The following is a 27,997-nucleotide window of genomic DNA, read 5'->3' on the forward strand; positions in this document are numbered from 1 at the left end:
TTAATCTGTTTAATTTACTAGCTGCCATATTAGTGGAACCTAAAGCTAATTATAGTTTAAGTCACTATTTAGACTGTGAATTATGGGGCTCATATAAAGATGGTTAGCCACTGGCTGTTGGACAGCTGATGGTCCCAGGGGTTCTCTAAGACCTTATATCAAACATGCATGAAACTGAGCTAGCTGAGGTCCCTCCCTTGTGCCACTCACGCTACCATATAATGAGGCAGTTCAGGGAACCGAGACAAAAAGTTGCTTTCTTTGGAGAGCTAGTTTTTAACTGGCTCAAATCCCTGAGCTGACTTACTGCACAGTGCTCACATCAGCACGAATCACTGAGCAGCTGAAGGCAGGGTGGAGGGCCAAGCTATGGCAACTGTAAATTAGGTTGGCTTAAGGTATTATAGAAATACACCCTAAACTGAAGCAGAAAAAATATAAAAACTTCCCTTTAAGAATACTGTTTTTCTTGAGTGATTGAGCCACTACTGAGAAATGCAGAGATATTAAGTACAAAGGAAATTAAAACCTACACAACTCTAATTTAATTTTTAATTTTGAGTCATATTTGGGCCAGTTACATTATAAATATTGAAGTAGATTTCCCAAAAAGGAATTATTCCCACCCTTTTGTTTAAATACCTGTCATTCTGGTGATTTTACGGGTTAATTAGTTCATTTTCTGAAATGTATTTCTGGGATATTTTCCCTTTAACTACTTCAACCCATAACCTCATGTTCTGAGAGTTACTTAACCTTTGGTCTTGTACAGTTTACTGGCAACCATTCCTTTCCTTTTAGGATCTTTCTTATTTGTGCTTCTCTTAGCAATATAAACCACATACAGCTACTATTTCCTAACATGAAGTCTCATACAGTGAATTGATGTTATATTTAATTAAGAGTTTTAGATATTTCACGAAGTTATTGACACCAGGAACACTGTACATTAATACCAAATGTTTGACATCATTTACTGTAATAAGAGATTATAATCCCAGATAAAAATCATATTAAAAAATGGATCAAATTTATTTTCCAACTAAAGGACTGCTACAGGAAAGAGTTAACATTGCTTGGATATACTATATGAAGTTCTATGCCTGAACAAGTTTGGATTTCTTTCAAGTTTTACTCTAACATTTCTTGGCTTACAATTGTTTTCTACTCTAATTTTAAAGCTTAATTTTAAACTTTTACAATCAATTTTATAACAGCCTCGGTATAATTTGTTAGGGCATTCCCAATGAGAAAAAGCCCAAGAAATCCAGTAAGACTGTTTTTAATACTCTGAAGGTATATAAATATCGATGTTGAAACTATTTTTAGTTTGATCTTTTGTCTGATTCACTGGTACATACCAATTGTTTTGTACCAAGCACAGTCAGAGCCTGGTAGCCAGTTGAACTGGGTTTACAACTTTGGAAGCTGCTAGACGAATAACTTTCATGTACTGTCTTGACTGGAAAAGATTCATCTCCAGTTTATGGTCATACTGTAGCAGACACACCCCTCCCTTTGTGATAATAAATATGAAACAGTATTCTGTGATATGGATCTCTAATATATTGACTGTTTTTGGAAGGTGCTACTGCAAAAAATTTGAAAGCATAAAATACACTTTTTCTTAATATAGGGAAAACTTTGAGCGAGCAGTTTCCCATTTGGCGCCTCTGGTGCTTTAGAGGCTTTTCCTTTTAATGTTTCTTGAACAACTGTGTAAACCCAGAGGGTTAGAGTCTGCCTGCAGGAGAGCACCAAGAAGGGCAGCTGTTGTTCTCTTCAGCATTTTTTTGCTGAGCAAAAGCATGTCAAAGCCATCAGGACAGCTTAATGCTACTACATGCTAAAAAAGTCATGCATTATAGTGATTGTGGGTACATACAGTCCTGCTGACTACTTCCTGCTGAATCACTGCCCAGCAGAAACCCCTTCATGGCTGCTTCATTGTTTCTTCTTTTTTTAATTGAGCAAAACTGGGTAAGATGTATATGTTTTAATTCAAATGGAAAACTAAATAGCAGATTCCAGAGATCTCACCTTTTGTTGTCTGTGAGTACATTTAGTGCAGCAAAAGGTTTTAGTAAGTTAAGGAAGACATTTTCATGAAAGTACTAGCACCTCCCTGTATTTTAGAATTTTATGTTAGTTTATAAATATTAAAATATTTTTTCAAAAAAACCCACTTGGTTTCATCCTTTTGTTTAGAAACCTGTCATTTTGGTGGGTTTATGGGTTAATTCATTCCTTTTTTTCAGCTGTATTTATGAGGTATTTTCACTTTAACTGCTTCAGCCCATAACCTCCTGCTCTAAGAGGAACTTAACCAAACGCATATTACTACTACGCACACTATTGCTAAAACACATGTTATTCCTCAGGATCGTCCCCTTGATTAAAAGCTCCTTCTTTACATGTTTCAGAAAACATTTTGGACTGTTCAGTTGCAGACTGAACAAGACTTGGAAAAGAGGCATGTTTGGTTTTATTTAAATAGGAAATAGGCCGATATCATCCCGATATCTATTATCACCAGCTAGTGTGCCATGAACACAGTGGCAGTGTTGCAGTCATATTACTGTAATCTTTTGAAAATGCGTCCTTTGTTGTCCTACCTTGGATTTCAGTCTGGTACCCTCTCCTCCTGCTGTCTCAATGGCTGACCAGGTAAGAGTCTGTATACATGGCACCTGTTGCCATTAGTTTGTTTGCTGTGATTCTGTGCAGGGCACTGTCAGTGGTGCCTACATGTAAGTGTATTTATTCATCTCTTTACATTACTCTCCTCTTACAACATCTTCCTCTTCTAGATGTTTACATTAAAACCCTTATATCTACTGTCTGCCTATTTTCTTTGTTTGTAATAGGATAAAAGTTAGATGCCATATCAGCAGCAGATGTTTTACCTGAAAAAACTATCAATTTTTTTTATAATGTTTTGCTTGGCTTTTAGTCTATAGAAATAGAAACAGTAAAGGGAGACAAAACAGGCAAAGCTTTTTTCAAGCTTTTTTCCCTTGTAATTAGATGAATTCCCAGTTGGAATACCTTTCTTGCTCTTCATTTTTTTTTTTTTCTTTCTCAGATGGTTATCAAACTCTTTCTCTGAATTTTCCCCCACTGTATTATCTTTATCAAAAACGTATCTTTAAAACCTCATTATGTCCCTATGTGCCACGCAGTAGTTCTGACTTTTTTTAGATCTTCAGGGGGTTTGCATTTTTTTTCACCCAGGTATTTGTTTCATAGCAGTCATTGCTAAAACACTGGTTTGTTTTAGTCTTCCATCTGTGGAAAAGGCCTTGAAGATGGTTTGCAGAAATACATGGCATCTATTAATTTTCAGGATATTGGTTGAAGCCGTACCAAATCAGTTCCGACCAGAAGCTGTTTTCAACCAATAGTTTAGCAGTGTTAGTCTGCAGGTGTCGATATAACAAAGGCATCTCCATCTCTGGTATCGTTATTGCAAATGTCAGTCTTCCTACTATGGAGTGAAGATCACTGAAGTGTACTCACTGGAGTTCACAATGTAGGGCACAGGTTCGTTTATAATTTGCTGCCTAAACTGTGGGGTTTGTGCTAATTACTTTTCTTTGGTGTTGTCCACCCAGCATCTTTTACAAACCTTGTCTCCCTCTTGGTTTTGTGTAAGGAACTTAATTTGTCAAGGACAAAACATCATTTTGCTGTGTTTCTGCTACCTTGTGGATGTTACATATATAGTATATAGAGGTCTTCTAGTATATTTTTTGTCTTCCATTCTACTTTCTCCCTAAATAGCTTTTAACTTTCATCTAGTGCCTTTCATTTATGGATATTAAACTACTTGTTACCAAGTAGTAGGTCACCGTTATCATGGAGGTGACCAGTTTCCATTACCTTATATTCTTTGCCTCCCAATTGTTGCTACCATTCTGGATGTAACTACTATGACATTTTTGCCTAACAATGACAGAAACTAGATGTATTTTACAAGATTAGAGAGTAGCCTGCATACTGAGCAATTTTCTAATGATACATTTTGCAATTGTTGGCTGCTTTCTGATCAATCAACAGATTGTGAATCTTGGTATCAGCAAATGCTTTATAAAAAAATCAAACTGAATAAGAATAAAAATGAAGAGAGTTAAATTTTTCACCAGCAACCAATGCAGTCTTGAACACTTTAAATGTAAACTAGATAACATTTTAAGTGATAAAGGCACATAACATATTGTACACATAATCATATCTTCAGTCTGTCAAACCCAAGCAATTTTAATGCCTCAAACGGATATTATGCAATGAAGCACATGAGAAAAAAGATTTTTACCACTCAGAAGTCTGTTTCATGCGTTAGAATGGACTTACTCCTTATTTTAACATGAATCACTGTTAATGTCATGGTTTATACAATTGTTTGAGACAAATTTCATTTTTTAATGGGAGGATCATCTATTTAAGTTTGGTAAGGACCTCATAGAATTATTTACTGATGAAATAATGTCATAATGTTGAATTTAACAAGTTTAGCCTTTTCTCTTACCATTTTTTTAAATCTGAAAATACTTGTTCTGTAGCTTATCATTAGTTACCTCCTTGTGTCTTACTGGTATTACTTCTTCTTAACATATGGGAACACCAGGCTGTGGTCTCCAAAGGAGTAAGCAGCAGGTCAAACATTTTATTTTGCATTCGTAGAGAGATGATTTGTGCATATTCAGACATCTGTGGCCTTTTTGATAATGAAAGCAAAAGGACTGATCATATGATTTGTTTTTCTCGCCGACTAGATGACATGAATCCTTGGGATAAGATTTCTAGTTTGAATACATGTTAAAAATCCATTTTATGTGAGCATTCACTGAAACTCTGTTGTTTTGTTCAATACAAATTAACAGCTAAACCATTCTTTTTACATATCTGATGAATTAATATATAGGAACTGCAAATACAGCAAAAATAAATTAATTTTAAATGGGTGCACCTTTACTGAGTAATATTCTTCCAGAGCTGACTGGGATCAGTTCATTAATTAAATAGCTAATTCTCCAGCTTGGAAGAATACTGAGATAGTATTTAATCAGTGATTGCTTTCTGTGTTTTGTCTTTTCTACTTTCCATAAATTTTTAATATACAGTAGTACCTTTATCCCAATCCAGTCTGACATATAAGGAGCCAGAGGACGCAGCTAAGCCTATTCCTGGGAAGGGGTTAGGGTAGAAAGATAAGGACCGGGACCATCAGCATAATATCAGATGACTGACTGTAGTGAGGATTGATTCTGTGACCGAATCGAATAGTTAAACCTCCCAGCTCTTGCTCTGTCAAAGAAGAATCAACCCTCTTGCATGCAATCTGGACAGCGAGCCAGGCGGAAACTCAATCAACTAAAAAACTGAGAGGCAAGAGCTGCTTATGAAAACTACTGCCACTATTCCAATGCAAAGGAAAAAATAAGTGTAAACCACCTGGCTGGCCTGTTTGACTTCACACTGGGATGGATCACAGCAAAAAAGACACACAAGCACCTGCCACAGCTGGGATATGGCAATCCTGTTCAACACCTGTTGCCTCTCAGCTGAAACCTGATGTACCCAAATTAAGACAGACTCATAGAATCATTAAGATTGGAAGAGACCTCTAAGATCATCAAGTCCAACCGTTGACCCAACACCACCATGCCCACTAAACCATGTCCCTAAGCGCCTCATCTACACATCTTTTAAATACCTCCAGGGATGGTGACTCCACCACTTCCCTGGGCAGCCTCTTCCAATGTTTAACCACTCTTTCAGTAAAGAAATTTTTCCTCGTGTCCAATCTAAACCTCCCCTGGCGCAACTTGAGGCCATTTCCTCTCATCCTAAATGTTGGGTCAGAAAGCTCATTAGGCACAGACTAAGCAAGTGGTGTGAGCGTATGTGATCTAATGACTGCAAAATGGATCCAGTTCCACAAAGAGAAAAGGTAGAAGTCCAAGATCCAAACTACCAGGGAGCCTTTAAAGTTTTCCGCAGCATTAGAACCTATTGTTTTATGTTGGCTTAGTCTGACCTCAGTTAAGGAGTGATTTGCACAAGGCTGACAGTCCTTCTCACTGAAGAGTGAGCCCATCAGGCTTCATACGGAAACCTGGGAATATGCGTATCAAGAAAAGATTAGTAATACATTTATTCTGGTTGCTTATTATGAATTACGGTGAAAGGCTGTAATGAGGGAAAATATTCTTTTGCTACCCCTGAAGACAATTAATATACTGATAAAGAAGCCTTAATTTACTGATAAGCAAAGGCTATGTATCATTTATTAAATTACAATGTATAAGGACGAATGACTTAAGCACATGAGACTGTGGTTATAGCTAAGCTAATCAAAGGACATCAAATGTATATATGGACTACAGAAAAACTGGTGCACCTTAAACTGCACATGCATTACACTTGAACAAGACAGAACCATATCATAGCAGTATCACAGTAGGTACAGATCCTGTAATGGAATAGCTAAAGGCTCAGTGACGGGGGTTCCATTTTGCTATAACAGTTGTGTGATGCTTCTCCTTTACCAGTACAAAAAGAGATATTAGCCCAAATCATCTAGCCAGGCTGCTTGACTGTTGACACACAGTGTATAAGAAATACTCCAGACTTGAGAATCCTTACTCAGAGGCATTTGCAATCTAAGTAAAAAGAGGGACAAAAGAAGTTGTATTACCCTCACCTCAGAGGGAAACTAAGGCAGTGTTTTAAGTGTCTATATAAATAGCAGATTACTTGTGCTGCTTTGAGAAAGTCGGAAAATTGGACTACAAGAAATTGGAAGCTTGGAACAGAACCTGTATTTTTTCTATATCCCAGTCCTGTACAAGAGGACTGTCTGCTGGCTAATGAACAGTCAAAAATGAAAGTTAAAATATGGAAAAGTAAGTAAAATGCCACCTTAGTCTTTGTATCAAGCCTAAGAGCTTTTATGAAACCTCATTTGAGTTTCCACAAATATTTATCTCATGCAAACATCACTGTGCATTAAAGGAGTTTGTTCTTGTTCCGGTAGCAATCTCAGTTGTCGTCTGATTTCACTCACAAAGCACTTTAGGCTTTGTAATAAGACTCTAAGATATCTGTAAAAGCAATCATTTCAGAAGCAAATACTCGTGCCTGGAGTGTCCTTATATATTGATATCAGTAATAATGCAGCTGATAATTTTACTTTGCTTTCACATGGTGATCTGAGAGCAAAATACTATGAATATAAAGTCTGTGAAGAGAGCCACGCAGTTAAGTGCCAGATTTCTAGACCCTCTAGTCTTTTTAACGTGTGTGATGGTAACCTCCAAATGGGAGGATTCCAACCTGCTCCGTAAAACTACAGAAATATGAAGCAGCAGCAAACTTTATGAAGTAATGTCTGCTTTACATGGCAGAATGTTAAACAAACAATAAAGCAAAGCAATGATTCTTTAATGTAAAAATATATTGAAGAAAAATATATTAAAGTGTACTAATATGACTGCAGTAAGTTTAGGGGAGCGATGAAACTTCTTGGGGAAAACTGTAAAATGGTTAAATGAGACTGTGACCTCATTAAGTTTTTATGCGGGTGTGTTTTTGTCAACATACACCTTGTAGGCAATCTTTTTTTTTTTTTAAACTTCGTAATCTTGCTATTACAAATGCCCCATTGATCAAATGCTGAGCATAAGATCTAGATAGGAGTGTTGTAATTAAGTCATGGCATAGGGAGTCTTAAAAGGATGAAAGTGAAAAGCAGATTTTCACTGAAAACGTAAAAATTATCCAAGTTCAGACAAATTACTCCCTTTTACTCTATCTTCTGTTACCATGTATTCTAATGCCTGAATTAGGACAACTCCTAATTTTCCTACAAAACTTTCCAATGCTATGCAATCTACTTTTGTTTTTGTTTTCCTTTTAATTCCCCAATGGCAGAAGTTTCACATTTCACCCAGGCACTGGTAATTAGCCAAGGAAATTATTTAAAATGCCAGATGTCACATATTAAATATAAATAACCTATGACCTTGTGTGCAGAATGCAAGCCCCTTTCCTATATGACTGCTGAATTTAACTTTCTTGAACATAGCCTCTATACAGAAATAGTATCTTTCTCCTACGTAATACCATTCTGCATGCTTAAAAAATGGATGTGCCTTGTTAGCAGCAAGAGACATAAAGGCTGTGATAATTTTGTTTCTATGCCATTTGCAAATGAGTTTAAGTGTGTAAGGATACATTCACACTGGTCAAAAACTTTCCCCTGTTGTACTCGTGCTTTTTTCAATAGTAGCTGTAAAAGGCATAACCACAGATGCAGCCAAGGAACACTATCTGCTGATTCCAGGAGTCTTTCTCTGTGCTTTCTCATCTGCCCTTTCTATGCCACACTGGTGTGTGTGGCTTCTAAACAGGTCCAGATTCAACCACAAACGGGAACGAGATCAAGCACATGAAATACAACCTTATGCGTTATATTCTTAATTCGAGGCTGTTTGGTTTATTGAATCATGCAGAACGAATGCCTGACCACGCTGCTTCCAAAGCCTATTCTGGCTACAATTGCACAGCTGGGTTTGATTTGCTGCCCATAAGAAGGGGGGAGGAATCCCTGTTACTCCAAGACAAATACAGATCTGGGATGTGGCTGCAGATCCAGAATTCCTAGCTATCCAGCATAGGATGATGTGTGGAAAATAAAACACAGTGCAGTGTAGCCCTCAGGTTTTTGGAGCCGAAAGTCACAACACGCCTAGAAAATAGCCCCAGTTTGGAAAGGATTCAAATACCACAGGAAGCGCGTTCCTTCCTTCTCAAGGCACATGCAATAACTCCAGCTTCTGACCAGATCAAGGTGTATCCCCATCTGGATGCAATAACACAGCCTAAAAGCGGCAAGGACAGAAACCACCTATGCATATTAAATAAATGAATAAATAAAAGTACCCCCTCCTCACAAAACCACAAGTGAAATAAAGCTGCCCTCGTTACTGCCACCGTTTCATCTCTCGATAGCCAGCCAAAGCCGAATCGGCCATCCATGCCGTGGACCTCAAGCACAGAGGTTGACATAAGTCCCTGGAAATTGATGTAAGCCCACGTCAGGCATTGTAGGGCTTCTGCCAACTCATTCTCAGTCACGCCCCAATTACTCTTTAGCTGTATAGAAAGGGTTTGAAGGTGGTTTTCTTTTCACAAATTCAAGCACAGAAAGGATGCACATTTTGGTGCAGTAGGACAGAGACAGTAAAATGGAAAATACGATGAAGACAAGACAAAAAGAAAGGATGTTGCTGGCAAGAAATGGAAGTTCTGAACTCAAAGACATATATCTGATTTTGATGTAAAAAGCTTTATAAAGACTACTGTAAATTATTAATTGCTTACAATGCCACTTTACCTTCTACATATTCTGTAAATTCTTATCTTGTTAGCTAGATGGTCATGACATAACCAATTACTATTTTATTTTAGGGTATATAGTCCTTTTTCTTTTTAATTGACAGCTGTAGGTAGGACTAAAAGCACTGCCTCATGACCTGCATGTATCATAGTTTTCTGAATGAATACTGTCTCAAACAGGAGAGAAAAGATTCGTTTTACAGCTAAGGGAAAGGAACAAGACAATAATTTTTTTTTTTTAATTTAGCATACTAATTAGAAATAGACTCTGAGCATCTTATCAAAGAACATGGATCAAATACTTGTTTGTGTTCAAATTTCCCTTTACGGAGAGAACAAGTTTGGTTGTATTTTTCTCTAGGGACACGCATAATGGATAATCTACTGGTATAGGAGTACAGGAAACTGCTGTGGTTACCTCACGTGCTGTAATCTGACACAACAATTATTTAACAGTAAGACAAATTCTAATGGATCTGCTTTGAAAATGTGAAAGATCACCCAAAAGTTCTCACACAAAAATTAGCTGCTGAGAGCCATTTTATGTATAGTATATTTTACTGAAGTGTTCATCGTAGACCTGTTTTCGTTCAAGAATGCATGAGGGTTTTTCTTAACCATGGTTAATCCAATTACACATTCTTTTCCAGCTTGTCTTGCTATGTGACCTTGGATTTAGAGGTAAAAAGAGGCTATAGGCCAACTGGGTGTGAGCTTCTTATAAAGGTTTGGGCTTCCTTCAGGAGAAGGAGTTGGCTACCCTAACAAGAGCATCAACCTTTGGTTTAAGTACTGTAGGAACAGTAGCTGTAGTTGCTCATGTATTTTAGGTAAAGAAATAGCTAGTGGTGCGTGGGAAGTGACAATAAAAAGGACGTCGCATTAGAAGATTAAGTAAAAGGTAAACATATAGCCGCTTTGCATTCTGGGCGCTAGAAGCAGCTTTCCGTTTTCACTTGGGCAAACTCCTCCTGTCCCAAGTTCTACATAGCATTTTTTTAATATGATGCTTTCTGTTTTCACTAGAATTGCAAGGTCACAAAGTAGTTTTTCATTTAGGTTTGCTTTCTTCAGCACAGATTACTGATCGTCCTTATGAGCGCACAGACAGGTGGAATGAACTGAACTCTCTTAAAAGCCTGCTGGACTGAGAATTTTGCACTGTAGCCCACTTGTCTTCACGTTAGCTGCCTTTTCTCCCTTTCATTCACAGTCTGTAAAGGGAAGATCTAGATACAAATGCATGCATGGGATTACGTTATGCCTGTTTGGACCCATCTAAACAGCAACAAACACAAAAAGACCCTGCGCATAGAAACAGTTTGAATTAGTTAATTATGAATCAAACAATATGGTTAATAAGGTATTAACAGATAAACCTATAATTTCCACTCGGCCATAGAGTCATGACTCACCAACTCTAATCCAGTTAATATTTCAACTAAGTAATGAAACCTGGTCCTTTAATGTTTAAAGGATACAGCAATGGTATTTCTGGTTAATACGAGTTTCAGAGTCCATAACGTCAATAGAACTGTAAATATCACATAACTATCAATAAGCAAACGTAACTGGCTGTGAGTAGGAGTTTAATTCTCATCAATGCCCAAGTTTCAGCACAAACCTAAAATCTTCCTAGATCACATATTGAGGATTCATCTTTTACTGATTCCGCAGCACCCAGAGACGGTTTCATTAAGTTGCTCTAGGATTTCTTAGACTGCAAATTCCAAACACATCAGGCCAATTATGGTTTCTACGCTGCCATCCGCTGCTGGGAACAGATGCTCCTGCTGGAAGAACGACTTAAATTCCACGTTTTCTTTTGCCCTTTTGTTTGTCTTGCAACCTTAATGCAAGGCAAAACAATAGGTGACGGTATATTGTTCCGCAGGCAGAGTACTCTGAAATTTCTGTGCTCCTCCGAATGACTACTTGGCTCCCTTTGCTAACGGCATACATTGCTAAAAAGTATTTTAATTAGTCTCCTTGCGATTGCTTTACCTCCAAGGAGCCTGGAAGGTAAGTAGCTAACAGCTTAGAGTCCTCCAGCCAGCATTTGTTATCCAAGCTACATTCCTCAGCTTACGCCAACCTACCTAATTACCCGAGTCGTTAATTGGTGCCAAGAACACCACCTATTTACATGCCACTTTTCAGGAGGCTCTAACATGAAACCCGCATCCGCCAAAGGATTTTGCTCCTTTGCTCTCGCTATGCGGCACCTTGCGCCTTGCAGGAGGGTTCACACACGGACTCCCGAAGCAGACGCGGCGCGTCCCGGCTCTGGCGGGCATTCCCGGCCGCCCGCGGCAGCCGCCTCGCCGAGAAGGCGCCCCGCGGAGCCCGGGCACGGCGGCCCCTGCTCGGCGGCGGCGGCGGGGCGACACGTGGCACCCGCACCCCGCGGGGCTGCCCCGCCCCTTTGCGCTCAGCTGGCTCCATCGGATTGGGCGCCCGCTCCGAGCCGACCAACCAACTACAACCCCCGGCAGACCTCGCGGCGCGGGGGGGGGGCGGGGCGAGGCAGAGTCTCCGCGCTACGTGAGCTGCCGCGAGGCGCCCCTCCTCCCTCAGCGGCATGGGTGCGGGTCACGAGGCGCCGTCGGTGTTGCCGACGTCACCGCGTGAGAGAGACCAACTGTGGGAAACGCCGGCGAGGGGCGGGGCAGCCCGGCGGGGCGGGGCGGGGCGGGGCGGGGCGGGGGGGGGGGGGGCTGCCCGGGGGCACGGCGAGGGGGCGGGGCCGGAGGGCGCGCGGGGCCGGGGCGGTGCGGGGGCGGGGCCAGCCGCGGCCCGTAGTAGGCGCCCTACCCCCCTGAGTGACAGAAGGCGCCCGGGCACGGGAGCTCGCGCTGGGGCCGGAGCCGCCGCTCGCGCCGCCGCCTCCCTGCGCGCTCCCCTCCCCCGCCCGCCCCCTCCCCTCCGGCCGCGGCGCCATCCGGTGTTATGAGGCGGCCCTGAAGGGCGGCGGCGGGGAGCGCGGCCCGGCAGGAGCCCGGCGCGGCCCGGCAGGGTGACGGGGTCTCGCTTCGCCTCGCCGGCCAAACCCATGACTACGGCAAACTGCGGCGCCACCGACGAGTTCGACTTCAGGCTGATCTTCGGGGAGGACGGGCAGCCCGGCCCCGGGCCGCCGCTGGGGCCTGCAGGTGCGCTCCTCCGCAGCCGGGTCGCGGCCACTCCCCTCCCGCCGGGCCGGGGCCGGGGCCGGGGCCGGGGGGGGTCGGCTTCCTGTTTTCCTCCGAGTAAGGCGAGAGCGGGGAGGGGGGGGCGCCGCCTGCCCTGCCGCCGCGGGAGACCGGGAGGCGGGGGGGAGCGGCGCCGTCGTCCCTCCTCCCTCAGCCTGCGGCCGCTTCACGGCACCGCTCCCCTCCCCTCCCTCGCGGGACGTGGGGGCTGCGGAGGCGCCCCGGGGGCTGAGGGGGGGCGATGCCGCCGGCGGAGCCGGGCTGGGGCTCTCCGGGCCTCTCGCCGCCGTTACAACTTTCTCTGGGAAAAGAAACCCAAGAACTGGCGTCGCCCGGCAGGACCCTCCCCCGGGGCGCGGTGGCTTTGCGGGGGGAGGCCCCGGCCCTCGCGGAGGCAGGGGGCCGTTTGGATCTGGTGGGCCTGCCCCCCCCTCCCCGGACCGGGGGCGGCCCCGAGTCCCGCTGGCGCAGGTAGCGGCGGGGGGACCCGCGTGCGACCCCCTTCGCTGCCGGCGCCGAGCTCGGGTCGCGTCGCGGGGCTTGGGGGGGGGGGCGATCGGCGGGGGTTCCCGGTGAGGTACAGCGTGCCGTTAAATCTGGCATAGGGCAGCGAGCGACGGAATACTAACGGGGCTGGACCGGAGGCTTGTTTGGGGCTCCTGCGATGAAAACGTTCAGCCTAACTGTTGCCCGTACCTAAAGCATCACAGTTACTCCCGTGTATTCATAGAAACTCTGTGTGCGTGCGTGTATATGCGTGTGGATGGGCAAAACACTGCGCCTTGAGATGCGGTGGCTCTTGGGGTCCATATGTGCAGACGTACACGCACATTTCAGAGTGCTTCCGTTTTATTCTGTTTTGTCGTATCGGAGCCTGAACATGCCGTTGAAAAAAAACTCGTATTTCTTTAAACCGCAGAAAATAAAGTATTCCCTGTAAATTCTGATGTGTGGAATCAATAAGAGCCAGCAGTGTGGTGTGTAGCTGTACCAGAGTCTGATGGCTGCATGCTTTTTTCCTGACCTACTTGAAATAAGTATTAATTGGTAATGCACTGTCTTAAGTCTAGCTGGTTAGGTGATAAGATAGCTCTGAAACATCATTCCGTCCAGGCTAAATGATGCAGCCATGTTGTTTTGTTCTCTGACTCGGTTGTCTGCATAAGTTGATTATAAAAAAAATTGTTTGATACAGTCTGTATATAATCCAGTGTGAACGCTTGGGATTAACTTCTTACAAAATTTCTAACTTTGACGGTAAGATTTAGTTTATCGATTCCTTCAGATAAGAGGAGATTTTCTTTGCCTATTTTCTAACTTTGTGGAATAGCAGATGGCCCTTTTGGGAAGGGGGCCTGAGTTCTGCTAGCCAAATAAATGCGTTACAGTACCATATGAAAACAATGGGGAAATGTTAACAAAGTACAACAAAAATAATTATGAAGGCCCTATTTCTATTCTTTTCACATAAAACTAGTAGTCTAGACTATGCTCCTCCATCAATGATAGATGAGAATGAGAAAACAAGTTGCTCAGAGAACTGGAAATACTAGTGGTACTCAATTCACTTTTATAATATTTGTATTTTGGTAGCATTCCTTAACAAGCAGTTCAGATATTACTCTGAATATAGAGAATTTTCCATGCTTGGTAAATTAAAACTATTCCTGAGGCAAATTTGGAAATGTGATATTCGGACCATGAACTGATTTGTTTGCTGTAGCTTTCAGTAAGAAATTCTGCCTCTGCATCTGTAACTCAGTAATTTCACTGTTTGTGGAATACTGGAGATGATCTCGCCTGCTGTGCACAGATGTGGCCTTGAGGGGAAAGGGTTAGAATAGGTCTCTGCCTTCAAGTATTCTATTAAAAGGATCGCCAGAGTTTAGCTGTTAATTCTGCCCGTGTATTTTACATATGGAGAACTAGATTTCATGTAAGAGAGGACCCATATTGGAAATCTTACATTTTTCCCTTCCCCCTCTTCCAAGTATATTAGATGAACAAAAGTTCTTAGATCTCCCTCAAGCATATATTTCATAATTCCATATCGCTTGCTTCAATGATGTTGTCCGTTGTGCAGCAATGTAAGTATAAAGGTATTTTTTTTTTCTAGTGTATGCTAATAATAAAACATGTAGGTCACAGGGAAAGTTGCTTAATTTGAAATAAATGATATTGAAATTACTAAGTCTTCCATGATCATGGAGAACACTTGAAAACACGTTCTCATGCTTCATGCTGTATCTCTAGAAGTTTGGGACTGGCATCCTTGTGAAAGAAGTGTCTAGTACCAAGTTCTTGTGTAAATAACATGGAGATCTACGTTATTGCTTTCTTTTATGCTGAGACTACTGTAGTGTTGTGAGGATTTTATTCTTTTATATATGTACATACATAAGTATAATGTTTATATATTTTATCTTTAACTGTATGTTTAATGAAAAGCAAGAAAAAGTGAGCTGTCCTCTCATTTCATTTAATATACTTTTGATTTCTGAACTATTAAGAAAATGCTAGTTCCAGGCAGTAGATTATCCTTTTTGTGACATTAAAGGGACAACAAGAGAAATTAAATCAACTGGGATTCTGAGTTATTATACCAAACAATTTCAGTGGATTACAGGATAGTAGAACTAACATAGCTTTGTGCTAAGTGGCAGGAATTGAGACTAATGTTCTGCAGTAGTGCTTGTGTGCTTGATCTGAAAATTGTAGTTCCTGCTGTGGAGGGGAATGCATGAAAGATGGTTTAAAGATGCCTGAAAGTCTGTAGTCTAGTACTGCAATCTTTGCAGCATACTTCACGTGAAATCAAAGGGATAGCCCATTTCATACAGCTTGTGAACTGAAGTAAAAATTTGCTCAGGTGGTTGCTAAATAAGAGATTGTCAAAAGCTCTTCAGATACTTTTAAGTGGAAGTTAGATACTAAGCACCTTCTGCAAAATGTCTCTCTCTTTTTCTCTGATTCCTTAGTGTCCTTGTCCAAAAGAAGAAAGAAATCATCACTTTGATTTTGTAGTGTTCAGCGCTCAAAACAGGTGGTACAGTTCTAGGTACTAATGAGCTTCATCTTTTTCTGACAAGATAATTCAGGCCTCCAGTGCCCAAAGGTAATGCTATAGAGCACTCTGAAGTGAACCAAATCTCTTTGGTATACTCTTTCTTGCGAAACTGTTTGGTTAGTTGCAGTAGCATCTGATTGCATCTTGCCACCTTGTATCATTTGCATTTGAAATGCCTGAGTAGGCATGTGAATTACGGTATCGTTCAGGTCCTGTACAATCTACTAAAATAGATTGTCGTGTAACTGACTATGTCAATTAATGTGTTTGAGGTGTCACCATGTTTTGTCTTTTTAATGAAGAGATTTTTGAGATGTAATATGTGACACTTGAATAATGAGTTTAACTTGAATACTTTTCTTCTGATGCCCCCGTCCCCTTCACCCCCCCAGTTTTGCAATACTATTCAGTATAATTTTGGGAAGTTTGCCTAGAATTTATTAAGCATTAAGCAAATAAACTGCATTAAGGTCTTCATACTACTGTTAAAAACTCTGCTGAGGATGAAGTATACTGTTTAAATGCCAAACTGTGCAAAAGGGGAGCAAATACAAGTTTCTATGACCATTTCTTTAGCTGAATTTTTATTTTAAGGGTTCATCTTCTATTTTAAAGAATGAGTTTTTTACAAGGTAAGGGTCTTTAAAGAAATTGGGGTATGTAGTACTGAGCTGGGAATTCAGTATCTTGTAAGATTCTGTAATATCCAGAATTATTTCTTGTTGGTATGTGAAATGGGGACTGACTTAAAATTAGAGGCTGCAAACTGTTCAAGATCCAGAAAATGAATTATTTAATTACTTAGGAAATTCTGACAGATGAGTTATTGATACTGCTGTTTAGAGTCCTGTCTAAAATGTTTCTGTTACTTCTAATGAAGTCTTCTAAGAGCGAAAGACGGGCTAAGGTTTTGTTACCCAGTAAAACAGAGTAATATGTGGAATTCCACCCTAACACCCACCTTTTTGTTCTTGGATTATGAAGTAGAGGAGGAGAACTTCGTATTATCTTTCAACACAAGTAATCATCCTTTGTTGACTATGTTTATTTGTTTTCTCAAACTATGAGTGCTTTAAAAGTACTGATAAAAGTACCCTCCTTGGACTTTTGGTTCATAGTATCTGTTTTATTTTCTTGGAAACTGTGAAACAAGCTGAAAAGAGGTTCTCTATATTTCCTGTGACTTAATATTTGGTTAAGTAATACTATTTAGTAATCCTGTTACAGATGAATCTCACAATCTCTCTTTCTTTTCTCCTGAAAAGTATGGTATGAAAAGTATGAAAAATATCCCAGTTCTGTGATGAATTTAGTGACAATTCAAAACATCTTTGCGAGCTGGAGCCTCGCTCTGGATAAGGACAGTATATCTGGATTTGGATCTTTAGTTTATTTGAAAACTTCTGTACTCTTGTTTTCCTTTGATTTTTTTTTCCTCTAGCTTAGAGCCATTAGCTTACTGGTTTGAGGCTGTTACTGAACATCAAGATTGAAATACGCATTTTGCCATTGTGACTGTCAAAGTAATACCCGATCTTTTGTTTTGAAGGTTTCTGTCTCTGACCTCCTTTCTCTATGAGCATCTGAGAGCTGCTTGGGCTGCTCAGCGGTTACCTCCTGCCCATGTGTTAAGTGCTCTGAAGCCATGACGGGTGCTGAATTTTTCCTCAGTAGCTAGGCAGAGTTCTCTGTAGCAAAAACTGGCACTATGTATGTGTCATTTAATTTAGATAGGTAATAAAAGTCTTACAGCCAATGATTTGTACTGAAACACCACCACAGTACTAGTCTTTATAGCTTTGCCTTGATCATTAATATGTAAAGTATTATTCTTCACATCTTAAGTGTGTATTCATGACAGGTATTGCTGTCAGGGATTGTTGGTAGGGAGTAGAAAACAGCCTAAGCTGTTTACAGAAGTTTGCAGCGTGCTTGAACTTTTTGTTCTTTTCCCTAAGATGGTGATTAAGGTAAGCAATACTAAGAAAGTCAAGTTGTGGTAGGAAAGAGAGCAGTCTCATAATTAGACTGAGTGGAAAATTACGGTCTGGATGCTGGCAATAATTGTGAACTCGAGGTGTGAGCTGACTTGAGGGTTGCTCTTGGTGAAATTCACTTTTGTGATCACATACTTCTGATCCAGAACTGCTACAAAGTTTGCTTTCCTTAGCTGAGTAAGAGAAACTCTCAAGACGTGATCTTCTGAAGTCTTTTTAAGATACCATCTTGCACACTTGTATGGTTCACCTAAAGTTTTATTCCTTTTTAAAGTCTTTTTATTCTGTTTAGATTTGGTTGCCTATATGAATGGGTAGGAAAGAAAGTCTTTGCGCAAGATGGTAACTCTGTGGTTAGTATGTATAGTTTGAGCCATCCATATAAATACAGCTGTCTGTGCTGGTCTGTAAACATTTGCTATACAAAAGAGAGCTCATGTGGATTAAGAGTAGGATCAACTGGTGCAACTTTAAGAAAGGAATGAATGGATGAGTTGCTTGAGTCCGTTTCTTTTTTTCTCCCTTAGACATAAATGATACTTTTTAACAGAAATGTTTGTTTATTTATTAGATATTGAGCATTAAATGTATTGTGATAGGAACTACCACTTGAGGGAAATTTAGTTACTATCATTTTATTTTACAAGCTAGTGGATGCTGGTATCTGTGCACGTAAAAGATTGACATGCAGGAGGGACACAATGCAAATCAGTCATAGGCTGCAATTCTGTAATCTGCTGATGGAGGGGAGGAGGGAAAACCAAACAGCTGCATCTGACCAAAAATAGAGGGTCTGTGACAAGAACCTTGTGACTTCAAAATAACTTAGAGAGACACTGAGGAAGAACCAAAGGAAAATGTGTATTAAAGTCAAATCTGGTATCAATGGAGTCAGAGTTGCCTGGCCATTAAGAGTAACAGATTAAGATGGTAATCCTGGGAAGCTGACATGTTTGAGTATGTTGTGTTTTTTCACAGTATGCTGCCTAAATGAAGTCTTGCCTTTTTGGATAAAGCTTGACCAGGACGAGACCATTTGGAAAAATACCGAACTCTCTTGTGTGCTGTTGCGAAGCAGTTGTAGTTGCACCTGATCTAATTTCATAAGTTTTATGGTTTGGCATATGGTTCTCGGATCACTACATAGTGCATCGAGAGTCACTATGTAGTGAGTCACTATGTAGTGCAGGGATTTGAAAAAGATCCCTAGTTTGACAAAATGTGTGTGTGTGTGTGAATTCATAGTTGCACCTCACCCTCTGTCCCCTTCCCTCCCATCTGAATTATGGGCACAGTGCAAATGAAAACAAATCCTGAGAGTTGGGGTGTGGGAGATGGGCAGGGTACAAAAGCATTTGTGCTAATGCTTTTATCTTACATATTTCTGAAAATTAGAAATAAGCTCTTTCTTTCTTCAAAGTAAAAAGCAGCCCTCTGCTTAAAACATGATGGCCTTTTTCCTTCTATTTGTGTTGTACAACTGCAAGCAGTTTATCATATCCCACCTGAAGAGTGGCCAAATAAGTAATGTTGCTGTGAATGAGTGAGAAATGAGACTAGATTGCGCCTGGGTCAATAGTAAGCAGCAGTTTGGCTGTTCACAGCAATAATGTAAATACGGGAGTTGTTGCCTAAAGCTGCCCTAGTGGGCCAGGGAAGTAGTGGAGCAGACTTGGCAGTAAGCCCAGCCTGTAAAACAACATCCAAGTCCTTGCATTTGTCCGGGCATGCCATGTGGGGTTCGAATGACAGTGGAATTTAAGATGAGTGAAATGATCAGTAAGGCTAAGTAAAATTGCAAGACAGGAGCAAGCTTATTAACAAGCCAACATTCTCTTCTACCTTTACTACACCCATCTGTGAGTATTCTTGTGAAATACTGGCAAAATAGAACATCAAAAAAAAATGTTGAACTGCTCAAAGTCATTCAGGGAAGATCAGTTTAAATCTGAAGAACTGCAGAACTGGTTGATAAGCAGGCTTTCGGGCTGTGTTGTGGCCTGCACATCTCGTGAGTTAACTGAACAGCTGAACTTAATCATTTACGTGGCTCTTCTGACTAAATGTCTCCGTGGCGTTGAATGTTTATGGTTACTTTTCAGACAAAGGATGATAGGTGTGATAAAAGAGAAGATACTTTTGTCCACTTTCTTTGGGAGGCCCAGTCCTCGTTTTTATGTACCTGGGGGAAGGAGAGAAGAATCAGCTTTCTGGGGATCTGAATACAAACCCATGCTCTTTCAGCAATAAATTCATGAAAATAGAACTCTGTGCTTGGTTTGGGTTTGTGTTGTGTTGTGGTTTTGGTTTTTTTTTTTTAAAGCAGAAACAAAAACTTCATCTGAGGCTGCATAAAAGACATTTGTAGGTAGAAACATGAGCAGGTACTTACAGCTAATTTATTATTCCCAGAAATGTAGAATCATATTATTCATATTAATATTTAGGTTAATAGCAATTGCTTGTTTAAAAAATGGCTTCTCAGACTGCACTTTGAAGATTAGTCATCACTTCTAAAAATAAGAAATATTTTTAATATAGCAAAATTGCTGGATGGAGTTGGGTTTTTCTGTTTGTTTTTTAACAGGTTGTTGGAGAGGGTTATTCTCAAAATCTTGTAAATATTCCTCTTTGGACTTACTCTTAGGTCCTTTCAAACCAAGATCTCTCAATTTTCTTATGTATGAGGTTATTCAAGATTGCAGGAGGCAAATAACTTTAAATTCACTGCTTAATGAGAGTCTGTGTTTTAGTGGCTGCTAACTTTGCTTTTTAGGAACAAATGCTGGGAGAAATGTTTTTTAATCCCAGATTTTAAATTTTTTTAAATTGTTTTGGTAAACAGAAAAAATGGGAAGACCACTTAAACATAAATTCAGTGATAAGCAGCATTTGTACTATGCTGGAGAGGGAATGGAATTGTGACTGATTGTAGTTGGGACAGGGCACAAGCTGTTACCTTCTAACTAAAGTTGTTTTACAGAGTAACCCTTTGTATCTTCATACCCAAAATGAAAGCATACTCTAAAAACAGAATGGCAAGCTGATAACACAGTCAGGGTGCATTTATTAACCGTTAGTGATGATGATTCACTGCTTTTGATGGCTGCATAATGGACTGTAATAATGTCTACAATGATTTATAGCTACTCGTGTATCTTAGATGCTTTCTAGTAGTTGTTCCCTAAATCAAGAACACAGAGGAGATGAGGAGGTGGAGTAACTGTATGATTACAAAAGGCTTTAGTGGTGTCATTTGGGATAACTGTACTCAAGTGACAAGGCCCCAAGAGAATGTGTGGTTTAATCCAAAGAACCACTAAGAAAATCTGTCAACATTTTGTATTTTGCATAGCTTCTTTAAATTAGGTCAGAGTCTCTGTATTTCATCAGTGTAATTTGTCAAATTTAGGCTTTTGAGAGCAAATGCTACTGTCTTTCAAACTGCCTAGCTTTTTTGGCTGGGGGCAGGAGGTCAGGCTGATTAGGTACAGTATGTGGTGAAACCTCCACCCCTGCTGGAATAAACGCAAGCTATTTAGGACTCTGTGAAGAGATGCAAAGTTTCAGGGCTTGCATGTGACACAGTTGTGAGGAATGTTAATATGGTCTCCCTTGTATTTTGGGGGATCATTCTGAAAGTTGCTGAAAAAAATGGCGTTCATGCTCAGCTTCAGCCTCCCCTTTCTCATTTGGCTGTTTGATTCCTGTTACTGCCTCTTATGCTTACTGTGTCAATCTTAGCAAAGTGATTTCAAGGTGTTTCTGATTCTGCATTCATGTGAGCAGCTGGGAAAACAGGAAAGTTTCAGATTATCATTCTGGCTCGTTTCAGTCCTTTGATGTACAGAGCCTTTGAGTTTTGTGCACCTGAAGTCTACTTTAAAGCTATATTATAAAATATATATTGGTGAAAAGCTGTAATGTTAATGATTTGAAATACTGAGTTAACTATATAGTAGGATTGCCTGCTGTGGAATGGTTTGCCCTTTGTCATGTTGTAGGACAGCTGCAGAAGTACAGTGTAATTTTGCTAAGGTGTGAAGAGTTCCCAAACTAGTTTGTTCAGATACTATCAATACCAGTTCTCAGCCCCTGTGTCATGCTCTGTTTGATAAACAGAAAGAGGCATGCCCCCATTTCGGTCTCCCCTCTTACTGTGTAACCTCTCCCCACTCAAACTTCTTGCCTTGGCTTATTGCATTCCTTTTCTACCAATTTTCTCAAAGACCCTAGCCTATGTCACCATACTCTCCTATAAACTAAAATGCCCATTTTCTTACACAATCCTGTCTTGTTTTGTTTGCTGTGGCCCTACTTACACATTCTGATCTTGGAAACTTGGGTTCTGCTCAGTGCTTGGTTCAGGACTGGAGCAGACTGTAAACCTGGAGGTGTCTCTGTATGGAGCAGCAGGTTGCTATCAGCAAGCTCATTGGTGTTAGAAGTTGATCAGTGGTAAAGGCATCCATGTAGGTAGTTAGGTGAGGATTTTGGTTTATAGGTACAGCATAAACCAGAACTTTGAATAACTGAATAGCCTTTTATGGAGTCCATTAGTTTTGCCCCTCCCAAAGGAAGAGTTAGGTTGTGGATGATAAATTGGCCTGCAATATCAAGAATCCAGACAAACCTTTGGCTGGCAACTACAGCACATAATTCCCTTATTCTCTTCGATCAGTATTTGCCTAATGTCCTCAGTTATCTTTACGATCAGTCTTCATGTGCGTCAGGCACAACACACCAGTTTTGGAGTGCTCAGTATTCTCTCAGTTCCCATGTCTACACATACCAGATGCTCTGGGATTGCAGGGCTGCAGTCCTTTCAGAAATTCTAACAACTGATCATATAGAATAACATACTTCATCTTCAGAATAGCAGTGACAAACAGGCTGTTAATACTATGTGTTAGTAACTGCTGCACGGATGTATTGTGTCATTTTAAGAATCTCCCCAAAGGCCATAGTGTATTTCTTAATATCTCTGAACTATTGGGTCGTGTTAAGCTGACTTTCTATCTAACACTGAATGACAATGAGGCTTCATCGAACTGGAGGGCAACAGCTTCCGTTTTGTCTACAAGAGTATTATGCAGTAAAATACTGCGCCCTCTTGAATGACATACCCACAGAGAAAAAAAGGAAGCAAAGAGGAGCCCGTAGAACTTACAGATTTTTTTTTTTTTAAAGCAAAAAGTAAATATTTTTCTTTTTTAACCTGTCATGAGTATTAATGAATAATCCTTAAATACTGAAACACAAGCTTTCCACCAAGTTTTCATTTAAAAGACATGCTTCATAATCAACCAGTAATACCAGGAGAGCTGGAGAGCGCACAGGTACAAACACTGCCTAGCGCTTCCGGCTGCTATTTTCTGTTCTTGTAACTGAACTTAGAATGACTAATTCTTGTTGAACCTTACAGTTAGAAGCTGGATTCTTTACCTGCTTTGTACATCGCTTTTTATCAACGTATCTCAGAGCACTCTGCTATGACAGATTATGAGAACTTACATTTTTTAAAAAAAGGAAAAACCCTCAACTGAGATTAACTCCATTTGCTGCAACAGAAGTACAGAATTTTCTGAAATGTGCTTATGGCTTAAGCAGGTGCATTTGATTTTCCTGTTTATTTAGTCGTTTTTTCTTACATGCCAAATCAAATTTCATGACTGTTATTTCCCTATTTGGAACTTAATTCCGTTACTCCAGGGTGAAGCTGGATGTACACGAAGACTGCTGTTCTAGTTTAAATGCATATCAGGCTATGGCCTAAGGGTTTAGTTGCATGTTACATTTTTATTTGATAGTGAAAACACCTGCAGTTCCTGTCCTAGTTGCTTGTTTCTCCCCATGTCCTAAAGCTTGCCATCCTGTCAGTTGTATATATACAGGCATTTATGTTAGTGCACTGCAAATCTGATTGCCAAAATCATCTGGGTTAAAAATACCTCTCTTCTCATTTCCCCTCTGCTTTTGTGTGTGAGTGTGTGTGGGAGGGTAGTTGGTGCTGAAAAAAACATAACGCGTAGTTACACTCTGAGAGCCAGTATGTTCTTATTTTATTCAATGTCAGTTGTAAACATTTGATATGCTGTATTATTCTCTTGCTTACACTGCCTAAACTAGTGCAGCTTCATTATTCTTCTGCATTTCTACCAAGGATAATGAATTCTCATCCAGACTAGAATTTGGAAAAGACTCATTGACGAGCTCCCACTGTTGAGAAGACTGTTTTTCTTGTACATTGCCAGTATTCTTGCTTAACACAAGAAAACGAGTGAAATTCTGATGGGCATGACAAAGCTGCTTCTAGCGTACATAATTGACAGAAGTAAAAGTTATTTTTATCCTTTTTGAGCAATCTGATATGACCATGAAACAGAGCACAAAATCATTGAAGAGGGAGAACTGCTTTGTAAAATGACAGTTGCAAATCATCTTTTCTGAAAGCTTAAACTTGCACTACTGTTTTGTGTGTTGCTAAACTTTGCCTATAAGGATGTGTCTTCCCCCTGCTTCACCTTGCTACCTTAATTGTTTTCCCAATTTATACTTTTTTAGTACCATATTTGGTGGCTTACTAGTCAGTTATACTCCTTATAAACTAATGCATTGCTGTGTTTTTTTAGGGGGTTTTTGGGTTGTGTTTTTTAAGTTGATGTTTCAGCTTGTAGGAAGTGTCTCTGGAGAACTTACAGCTTGCAATGGAAAACTGGAGTTAAATATCCAATTATAGAGCTTTAGTGTGGTAGTGTACCAACAAGAACTGTGATCAATTGTCTTTTTAAGTGCACAAAAGGAAAACGATGACTGTTGGGTATTTGGGGTTCTTTGTGAATATTAAGACTCCTCCCTCATCCCAAGAAATATATGAACTGCTGCAAATCAGTAGGATAATGAAATTAAAAAATGGAGCTGCATATGCTTTTTTATTCTTATTTACAGATATTTCTGTGGCATTCTTTATAATACCATCATGTTCAGAAAGAGATAATGGTAACTGTCATGACAGAACTGAAAAACAGAAGAGGTTGTCGTTCTTTTTAAAGTTTGGGAGTGGAGACAGGTTATATGACTTGCCTGAGAACACACATGATGTCTGTGGCAATGCTTAAGCCTCTCCTCATAAAGGACTTGATTACTGATCCTGTTTTTGCAGTAGTATTTTTGTAAGACCTAGGTCGTGTTGCACTTTCTTGGTACCTTATAACAACTCCTATTGTCTGAACCTGTTTGTTTATCGGCTTACAAACCTAGAATAATAAAGTGGTTTGGATAATTTTGGCACAGGGCTTGTGTTCAGACATTTGATAGTAATTGACCTTCCTTCTGTGGAGAAATCTGGCTCACTGCACAGCTGCACATATGCATGTGCCAGTACATCGCTGAGGAGTGAACAACTGGTGGGCAAGCATTACTAGTCCTGAATGTGCAGTCTGATATGGTAAATAGTGAGCAAAATGTACTTTAGGAGCAGTTGTTCTGGATATTATTTAATTATATTCTCCAGTTAGACAGCTTATGTTGAAGTGTAGTTAGCAGCTTAGTAAGGGACGAGCCAGCATTGTTTTAATACTGAACAGGAGCTTCTGTAAACTAGTCTGTTTCCAGACGGTAGCAAATGTATATTCAAAATGACAGACCTTCTGGTTCTCATTGATAAAGGATGACACAGATGCCTGATGTAAGATTGCAATGGAAGTCTTCAGCTTTATATATCTTATATGCACTATGTGAATATAGAGCATCTGGTAACTTTTGTGATCCCTCAGCAAGGTGGGGAAGAAGGCTTCACTAAATTTCTAAAGACTCAGTGGCTTCTCCATGCATGGTAGTGTTAAAATAGGTTAAAACAAAGCTGAGTTTCTTTCTATGCTAGCAATCCCAAAGACGACCTCCTTTGGTCGCAAAATAAAATTTGTTTGACGTGGTTTTGTTCTTAGCAAACATTGACTTCTTGTTTCCCTGTCTCCTTTTAAATGCTTGCTGGAACAAATAAACTATTAATACTACTTCTAAAACTGAAGTTAAACTTGTTGGCCCATAATTCTTCAGTACTTTTTAACCTTTTATTTAGTCCAGTTTTCTTCACTCTGCATTGCTATTAACTTTGTTAGCAATTTACTCAGTTGACTTTACTAAAGAAAAAACATTTAACACACCTGCCTTTTCAGGGTCATGGCAGGCTTTTGATGTGAATAGCACTGCTTCTCTTGGTCTCTGTATTTTGCTGTGTCTATCCTATCTAGCATCTTTCACCCATGTGCTTGTGGTAGTTTTTATGCTCTACCTTAGTAACCTGACCTAGTTTCTGTTTCTTGAATGCTTCTTTCTTATATTTTATGGTCAGTGAAGGCCTCATGACTTGGCCAACTTCACTTCTTTACTGTCTTTCCTCCCCCAATAGGATTGTTTGGCTGTAATAGCTCTCCTATTAAGTAAACAGATTTCCATAACTCCATTTTTTGCCTCGGGCTTCTCCATAACTCTTCTTTGCCTTGCACTTGCCTATTGTGAGACTTCCCTGAGTTTGTTTACCCTCTGCTTTCTTGAAGCCCTGAGTTGGATTTTTTGAGCTATTCTCACTCCTTTCCATCTTAAGGGTTGTCAGCTGTCTTTTTTTTTTTTTTTTCTTTTTTTTCCCCATTTCTTTCACTCAAGTTATATTCATCTTTGTATGTTTACTAGTTCCTTCAAATTGGTTAGAGGGCTCTTCCAGATTGGATTCTCTCTACAGTCTTTAATAGGATAGAAATAATTATTGCTAAATAGTCTAGTAGAATTAATGATAGGATTTGTAAAGGTCTTAGTAGTTAGTGTTGTCCTTTGTATGAGCAACTAAGAGGTTATTTTAACACATGACTATAAGGGGGAGGGTTTGTGTGTGCAAACTAAAATAAATCTACCTGTTTATTGATCGTGTCTGAAAATGGTTTGGGTGATTTAGAGTTCAAAATACATTGTTTCCACAGTCTTAAGCATGCTTTTAGGATTTGGTGTTCATTAGATGCATAGTTCTTACTCTAGGTTTCTAGCTTCCTAGTTTATGAGTGTGTGCGTGTATGCTGCTGGGGAGGGGTAATGGGAGAGCACGGTGCCAAACTCATTGGAAGTTGTTTGTCATGGAGAGGGACCGAAGAAGCCCGAGTCAGAAGAGTGCTCTCCTGCCTTCTCCGTCTCTTCTCCAGTTCTTCCCAGCTAGTGTTGATAACTCTGTGCTAGTCTGATCTCTCTACCTCAGCTCCACAAAACTTAAATTTTGAATGTACATCTGCTTTTTGTAAATCCCAGTGACATTGAAAGTGGACAAATTGTCTTAAATATTTTAAGATTTCTTGATTATTGCTGCAAGAGAAATAAGGCTTTTTGCAATGGTGAGAGTTTTAGTACAAACAATGTGCTGCTACTGTTCCTAAAGCCATTAATGACAGTAAATGGTTACGCACAGGACTTGAAGACTTCCAACTGTTGTTTTCCTATAAAGTTTTTGTTATTATTTCAAAGTTTCTGTACCTGTAACTGTTTTATTTCTAAGTTTTGAGTAGCTGGGTAATTGCTTTTATTAAGATTGCCTTTTTCCTCCCTTGACCTATGCTTCTAATACTAATATTGAGTTAGGAAACAAGGACATCTGTGATCTTGCACAGGAATATACTGATAGATGTGGAAAACCTGTAACTAACTACTGTCTGCATTTCGTGTTTTGTGATGGGAAACAAGCAAAAAGAAAGACCCCCAATTAAAGTTTTAAAAAATGTTTGTTATCCTAGTGAAAGGATAGGGAAATGCAGCTTTGACAGTGTTCAATGTAGTGTACTTGTGTTAATTATTTGTATGATACACAAAATAGTCCTTCCTGAGTATCCTGATCCTTTTAGTGTATGTATATTTAGAAATTAACCTATACTGATTTTTTTTTGTGCTCTTAACACATATAATAGTAGTTAATGATATAATTATATAATATGGATAATTGTTATATATTACTATATGTAATATATATAAAATCACACAATGCTTATAAAACTACTTAGTAGTAGTCTTAAATGCAATTTTGTGCCTCCTTTAATAGATGGATTACTAATAGAGCTGCTCCCTGCCCATGAACCTTCAGCCTTTTCTTTTTTTAAGTCTGAGGAACATCGTCCGTTCCTTGGTAACAGTATGCTTTCTCTCCATTTGAAAATGCTTCCCTGTTGTCTCTGAGGAGATGCTGTTTTGTTTTGTTTCTGGTTTAGTTAATTTTAAGCTGATGGCTCTTAGTGAAACTGATAATAGAATGTCTTCATTAACATACTAATTTTTTTCATCATGGAAGGGTCTAAAATACATGGCTT

General features: G+C 40.0%; 1 protein-coding gene across 2 annotated transcripts in view; it reads left to right on the plus strand.

The window, feature by feature from the left end:
• The first annotated feature begins 12,356 nt into the window (after positions 1 to 12,356).
• Positions 12,357 to 27,997, plus strand: part of NFATC3 (nuclear factor of activated T cells 3) — a 78,728-nt gene continuing 63,087 nt past the window's right edge. For both annotated transcript variants that reach the window (XM_076349330.1, XM_076349331.1), the window contains exon 1: positions 12,357 to 12,554. In XM_076349330.1, coding sequence (XP_076205445.1) covers positions 12,455 to 12,554 — 100 coding nt within the window. In that variant the 5' untranslated portion in view covers positions 12,357 to 12,454. The remainder of the gene's footprint in view (positions 12,555 to 27,997) is intronic.

This window comes from Aptenodytes patagonicus, chromosome 11, assembly GCF_965638725.1.
Source record: "Aptenodytes patagonicus chromosome 11, bAptPat1.pri.cur, whole genome shotgun sequence".
In the NCBI taxonomy this organism is placed as follows: domain Eukaryota; kingdom Metazoa; phylum Chordata; class Aves; order Sphenisciformes; family Spheniscidae; genus Aptenodytes; species Aptenodytes patagonicus.